The sequence below is a fragment of the Hemiscyllium ocellatum genome, chromosome 1, assembly GCF_020745735.1.
Source record: "Hemiscyllium ocellatum isolate sHemOce1 chromosome 1, sHemOce1.pat.X.cur, whole genome shotgun sequence".
In the NCBI taxonomy this organism is placed as follows: Eukaryota; Metazoa; Chordata; class Chondrichthyes; order Orectolobiformes; family Hemiscylliidae; genus Hemiscyllium; species Hemiscyllium ocellatum.
Window position 1 is genome coordinate 95,672,918 of NC_083401.1, and position 7,360 is coordinate 95,680,277.

The 7,360-nt window shown below is 41.2% G+C and overlaps 1 protein-coding gene across 1 annotated transcript; it reads right to left on the reverse strand.

Moving 5' to 3' along the window:
- Positions 1–237: 237 nt before the first annotated feature.
- Positions 238–3,650, reverse strand: LOC132819321 (pancreas/duodenum homeobox protein 1-like). Its single transcript, XM_060830780.1, has 2 exons — positions 3,249–3,650; positions 238–850 (listed from the first exon to the last, which is right to left on the reverse strand). The coding sequence occupies exons 1-2, from the start codon at positions 3,592–3,594 to the stop codon at positions 474–476; spliced, it is 723 nt and encodes a 240-aa protein (XP_060686763.1). The 5' UTR covers positions 3,595–3,650; the 3' UTR covers positions 238–473.
- Positions 3,651–7,360: the final 3,710 nt, after the last annotated feature.

Below are 7,360 nucleotides of genomic sequence, written 5' to 3' on the forward strand. Positions count from 1 at the left end.
CAAAAAACTAGTATCAGAGGCAGCTTTGGTCAGCAGCAAAAACTTTGTTACAGTTGCAAAAACATGTGAGGATTCCCTCCGTGTCCTGTTGTTTGTTCGAACACGGTGTGAACTGGAGAGAAAAGCAAAATCAACGTCTAGGGATTATTAACAATTTATTCCTGATCGTGTACATAGACTAATATTATTGCTGGCGCTTGTCTTTAAAGCCTGTCGTATTGAGGCAGTAATAATCTCTGCTGTTAGATATTTAAATAAATCGCATTCTGTGATCAAACAACTAGTTCAATTTTTAACAATATATTAAATATTTAAATGGTTTACATGCGGCCTTGTTTCATAGATTATAAAATATGCTACAATATTTCCCAGCCTCAGATGATTCGGGATGGGCGATAAATCCTTTACAGCCTGTGAATGATTAAAAACTTATCAGTTGACACATTTCTAAGGGAACATGTTAGCTTCACATTCTATGTGATTAGTAGATGTTCAACATCGCTATTGACCCTAGTCAGAGAAAAATCATTGTCCTTGATGAAGGAAGCCCCCGAGTGATTCCCTGCCCTGGCATCTCCCGAAGACTTATCGCGCAGCGCCGCTTCTGCTTTGCTCAAGTTGGTCTTGATCTGTCTTTTCGCCTCTTCCTTCTTCCATTTCATCCTTCTGTTTTGGAACCAGATTTTGATGTGCCTCTCGGTGAGGTTCAGCATTGCCGCGAGTTCAATGCGCCGGGGTCTGGAGATGTACTTGTTAAAATGGAACTCCTTCTCCAGCTCCAGAAGCTGGCCTCTGGTGTAGGCCGTTCGGGTCCGCTTGCATTCCTCGGCGTCCAGCGGAAAGTTGTTTCCTACCAGAAAACCAGATGGTGAAAAAGAATCACTAATAATACAAATAACTCTAGTGAGATGGGCAGGCCGAGGGTCCTGTGGATTTAGTCCCGCAGGCCAGGACCTTTTGTTGATGTGAAATCGAAAAAGATGCACCTTAATTTGTTTCATATTGACCGCCCCCCTCCTCTTTACTGTTACCGGACAATACTTTGCTCAGTGTTTCAGGGTGGTCTCAAGGGTTGACACTCTGTGTGGGAATCTGGGACAAGTTGCTAGCAAATTTTCATTTATTACAAAACAATAGGATGGATATCATGAAAAACCTGGGACCTTCATGGTTTTACCTACATCTGAAACTTCCAGGTCCCATGCACTTCTCAAAGTAATTATTCATTTTCGAGACTGGTTAGGTCGGGCAACATATCCCTTGCTACAGTTTAAACCACATTGGTACAGAGAGAAGCTTAACAATCTGCTGGCATCTGGAGTGAACACATCCCAGTAGATTTTGTTTTTCAGCAATACTCGCTTTAGCATTCCCCCTTTGAATAATTAAATTCTGTAATTGATACACAATTAACTCTCAACATAATCAGATCAGATAGTTAATATGTTGGCTAACGTACCAGTAACTTCTGTGTGTTTAAGTATTAATGACTAAAATGCTTTGTTCTGTAAAGGCTCTTTTAAATAAGCCACTTTCTCCCTTGGTCAAGTATCACCGTCCCAGTAAAATAATTTCATCTCAATCAGAATTATCAAGCTAATTGTAGAATCATGTATTCCATAAATACTTACGTCTGTGCCTGTAATTAACAGTTATTAAGAATTACGTAGTACATATTGGTACAGGAACTCTTTGGTTCTCGCTCCTATATTTGCATGTGTCTTTGGGAACTTTTCTCATGGCGATGCGTGGAAACGGCGGGGAGTATTCAGAATACAGATTAAGGGGAAATTAATTTCCCCCATCTGTATTTCTAACTTTTTGGAATGCTGTGATCTTTCGTTTGGAAACAGTCGTTAATGTTCCGTCATGTACATTATAAAGTTCTTCGAGTTAGGCTACACCAACAAAAATGTAACAACTCAAAATCTTGAGGAAAACTGAATGTTATCGCTAAAAGAATTTCTTGCAAACTTCATTTTAATGACTCATAATTTAACTATGAAATTTGTTTGTATAAAAAGTGTTATCGCATTCATTATGGGAACGGAGCCTATTATCGTAAGTGCAAAGACTTTCTCCAATTGCTCTTGGGTCGGCTAAATTAATATGGACAAACACAGACAGTCTATTTCAACCGAACGTGTGCCTGTTAAATGTGGGCCTCTATTTATATAATATTATTAGTTTCAACTAAAACTATCCTTTTTCTAACTGTTATAAAAACCTGCAGTTTTAATATTTGAAGAATCCATTTTCAATCCGCAAAATCTGCAATCCACACTTCCAGAATGAACCCAAGCCTTTCTTATAAATTCAATTGCCAGCGTGCCACTGCTACAGCAGAGGTTCTGATGTGTTTTATTATTCACTAAATATTAGTATCTGTCGGAAACAAATGGCGCAAACCTCGGTTATTCGGTGCTTAGCAAATATACATATTTGTATAAAGCTAAAGATCAGGCAAATCGATTACCCTTAGAGATATATCGAGAACAAACATTTCGACAATTGCCCAGGGGGCAAGAGCACCTCCAAAGGCACGGGAATACTTATTAGAATTGCACCAATTATTTAACGTGGTGCTCAGATCATCACCAAAAGTACCCGCGAAAGAATATGGAAGAGACCGAGTTCGGGCCCATCACGCCTCATTGGCACAGATCCATTATAATGGCCAACACTGTGGATTCTCTCTACCTACCTGAAGGAAGGTGATGATCATTTTTAAATAAAGAAGGCAAAGTAATGGCTTCATTTCAGTCCAATCAATTATCCCCCTGCCCTGCTTCCTTCGTGCTATTTGCATAAACTCAACAGGGTAAGCAAGTCAAATACTTGACATACGCAGTTAATGTGAATCGAGTGACCAAGGCGCGTGGTGTCGGTTTAATTCTCCTTCAGCTGTTTTACATCGCGAGTTAAGTTTGGTATTATCAATCCGAGTAAAGGAAAGAAAAATCCGGCCATGATTTGTAAAGGATTTGAATTTCTTAATTTCCAGTTATACGTTATGCTTCAGGTAAAATCTAATCTGGGCTCCTACTTACACGACTACATACCCTATAATATACGTGCTCATACTTAGAAGCACCTGGGTGTACACACACCTCTATATATTTTCTTACACCGTAAATACTTTGTGTCTGAAGCGTATCGGATGGAGATTGTTTGTTCATTCGATTTCCTATTTATTATTAAACTCAAGCGAAGGCTGAATTTAATAATCGATTAACTCGTCACCATACCTCCCCATTGATTTCTCCAAGTATAAGTATGTGATTTGGTGTTCTTCATCCAGGGGAACGGGTAGTGGCCCTGAAGCTGGAGATTATCCCCATACCCGGCGTCGAAGTAGTTAGGCTGTGGAATATAGTCACAGCTGGGATTTGTCGAACCCTGGTAAGGGTAAGGACTGAAATCCGTGTCATCCTGTTCCTTTAAATCACCGCAGCACGACCTGAGAACAGGAGTCGGCGGAGTCCGGAAGTACACACAGGCAGGTGGATTTGGAGCGTATTCCGAACACTGATATTGACACGCACTCTCGAAATAGTCCAGGTCTCCCTCCATAGCTGTCTTGGCATCTAACATCAACAGCGATCCTATGACAAGGTCTCGAGAATTCCTACGGGGCACATGGAGTGAACTCTAACACCTGAACCGAGTCTCCTCACCTACAGCTTTGTCATGTGCTTACAGCAGAGTCGCTGATTGGTAGACAGCAAACGGGCGTTTTATTTTTTAAAAAAAAATCCAAATTCTTTCACTGCATCACATTGTAAAATCACAGTTTTAAAAAGGAAATGTCCAGTGTGTGATGCGAGAAATGCAGTTAAACTGAGATCAACTCCATTCGATTGGAGTGAAGCATAACATCCCAATCATAGAAAGTGTCGTGATGACAGGTTACAAAGAACAGCAAGTTCCAACAGACGGTGTTACGCAAGTAAAGGTTTGGAAAAGTGATTACGTCGTTTCTATGAACTATGGACTAATTTATTGATCGCCTTATTACGAAAATTAATAAGATGCAATACAAATATATGAATATACTTTGGTAAAATGATGCTTGGTGGCATTTTGTAAACCTGCCAATATATATATTCAATATGTGTAAAATTTAACATACACCGCATAGATTCGTAGAGTATCCACACTCAGAGAGACACACATTGACTCACACACACAGACACATATACACACAGTCAGATATGTGCACAGACACATGCACATACACACGCAGAAACATACTCAAACATGACTTTCATTAACAAGGGGATCCAGTTTAAGAGCCGCGTGGTTTTGCTGCAGCCCTGGTGAGACCACACTTATTCTGTCCAGTTCTGGTCGCCCTAGTATAGGCAAGATACAGGGGCTTTGGAGAGGGTTTACCAGGATGCTGCGTGGACTGGAGGGCTCTCCTTATGAAGAAAGGTTGACTAAGCTCGGACTTTTCTTCCTGGAGAGAAGGAGGAAGCGAGGAGACCTGATCCAGGTGTACAAAATAATGAGAGGAGTAGATAGAGTCAGTAGCCAGAGACTTCTCCCCAGGGCAGGATTGACTGGTACGAGGAGTCATAGTTTGAAGATATTAGGAGGAAGGTAAAGGAGACGTCAGAGGTAGGTTCTTTACACAGAGATTTGTGAATGCATGGAGTGCGTTGCCAGCTGTGGTGCTGGAAGCAGAGTCATTGGGGACATTAAAGCGACTGCTAGATATGCACATGGATAGCAGTGAGTTGAGGGGTGCGTAGGTTACTATATTTTATATAGGATTAAATCTCGGCACAACACCGTGGGCCCTCGGGCCTGTTCTGTGCTGTACTTTTCTATGTTCTATGTTATCTACACAGACACAAACACCTCTGCTTCTGTGTATTGCAGATGTATTTTTGTACAACCAAATTAAAGCGTTAGAAAAGCCATGCGCTGACTGTAAAAAAAATGTCTGGAATAGATTTGGTGGTAAATAATTTGATATTCAATATTCAAATCCAAATTGGGGTATAATGTATCAACTGCTTCATCCAATCGTTCGGCATGGTCAGTGTTATGACAATTCGGATTAACTTTGTTTTTGTGCATTCAAACCTGGATGGTTCCATGTAACCTAAGCAGGTTATTTCAAATCAGAGTAAATATGTGACATGCCTTTGGTAAAGTATCATTCAAACTAAAGAAACCTTTAAAAAAACTGCTGGTATGGGATGAATGGGTAAAGAATATGTAGGACAAGTTATTGCGATGCGTTGTCGTTTTCCCATATTTTTGGATTTGGAGAGTAGCTGCTTATCCTGTCAATAGGTCCCAACGGCTGCTGCTGCATTAGATTTTGCAAAGTCGCAGTAGCTCATTACAAGAGCGCTGACAAAGGACTTGAATCACGTTTACAACATTAGTCTGGTGCCAGCTGTTAATTCACAGCAGAGAGTTTTTGGTGATAGGTGTTCATGTCTTGATTCCATAAGATTGTGTAGTAGCAATCTTAATCAAGCTGTGGTTTCTGGCGTCATTCACTGCCAGCTAAAGAACAACGATCTTGTTGATGTAAAACTGGGTCTAAAGTATTCTGCCTCCGCGGTGAGGATATTGATTTTTCCCTTGTTTAATATGTAGCCTGTGTACACAGTAGAAATAAATGACCTTTTCACCTGGTATCAGGTAGCAAACTACAGGTTGACTTGGAGACCAAAGTATGGGAAGTTAGTCTTGAACAAAGCGAATCGATATTCAAGTCTGCTGCTTTTATATCACCATTCATCTTTGAATACTGTGTTATTTCAATTTTTCTATTTCTCATCTTGCTTTATAAGCCCTGTAGAGTTTTGTAAAAAAAAGACTGTTTCAAGTGAAACTGTAGGTAAGTTGAATCTCCAAGGTTCGGCAGCTCCTCACGGATATATAACGCAACAAGACATAGCTGACAAATGACGACTGATAGTTCGAGTTATTTGATTTATTATGAAAAACGTCTTAACAAAAATTCCAAAAACACTTCATATATCGGTGAAATGTAGAGCAAACCTATGTTCATACAAACAGATTTTCTCGGGTGTACATGCAATGAGCAAAATTCTCAGAAAAAAATATTGCTTTCCTTTGAAAATGTACTTTCTAAACGCACCTAAAATGCAGCATTTAAAAATAATATGGAAACAAAGCAAATGATTGAAACAATAACTGAAGCGGACACACCCGGATTTTTCGAACTGATAAATACATATCGTCTGCTTTATTTGTTCGTGCGATATCGACATTACTGTGAGACCAGTATTTATTGCCCATCCTTAATTACTCTATAGAGCTTGGTGGTGAGCTGCCCTGTGAAATTACTGCAACCCTGGATTTGGAGCATAGCGGGGACACCTGCAGTACGTTAGGGTGGGAGCCCCAGGAATTTGTCTCAGTGACACTGAACGAACAACGATTCATTTCCAAATCTCCAAATCGATGACTGGCTTGGAGGGAAACGTGCAGTTGGAGTGTTCCCATCTCTCGGCTCCCCTTGTCCTTAAAGGTGGTCGAGATCGCAGGTTCGGGAGATGCGGAAGCTATACTAAGTTGCACGATACACATTTCTGTGACTGTGCATTGGTGGTGGAGGGACGGAATGCTGCAAATAGTAGATATGGTCCCAATCAAGCAATGTGCTTTGTCCTGGATGGTCTGAAGATTCCACTCTCGTCCAGCTAAGTGGGGAGTATTCGATCACACCCCTGACTTAGAGTCGTAGAGATCCAGAGCTAGAGGGCATAGGTTTATGGTGAGAAGGGGAAAAAAATTAGAAGGGACCTAAGGGGCAACATTTTCACGCAGAGGGCGGTGCCTGCATGGAATGAGCTGCCAGAGGAAGTGGCAGAGGCTGGTACAACTACAACATTTAAAAGGCATCTGGATGGTTATTTGAATAGGAAGGGTTCAGAGGAAAATGGGCCGGGTGCTGGCAAATGGGACTAGATCAGGTTAAGATACCTGATTGGCATGGATGAGTTGGACCGGAAGGTCTGTTTCCGTGCTGCATTCTAAATGGTGGACAGGATTTGGAGAGACTGCAAAAATTGCACTGTCCCTAGCCATTGCTCTCCTCTTGTAGCCACATCATTTATATCGCTGTTCAGCTCAGTTTCTGATCAATGAAATCGCCCAGGATGTTGCTAGCCGGGCACTCGGTATTGGTAATGCCTTTTTAACATCAAGGAGCAATGGTCAGAGATGCTCAGTGACTTGTTCCTGCTACTAGTTTATATAGTCTGTAAATCAAGCTCATCAATCCTGGGGTGGCTGAGGAGACTCATCCAAAAGCTAGAGGGAAGTCCACTGATCCAAACTGGGGAAGCCGACACATTGTATTTGCTTA

Bases quoted from the DNA above. Each gene is read 5' to 3' on its own strand.
- LOC132819321 (XM_060830780.1), bottom strand. From the start codon at position 3,594: ATGTTAGATGCCAAGACAGCTATGGAGGGAGACCTGGACTATTTCGAG. The intron at 851-3,248 runs GTATGGTGACGA...GTTTTCTGGTAG, and splicing joins TTGGAGAAATCAATGGGGAG to GAAACAACTTTCCGCTGGAC.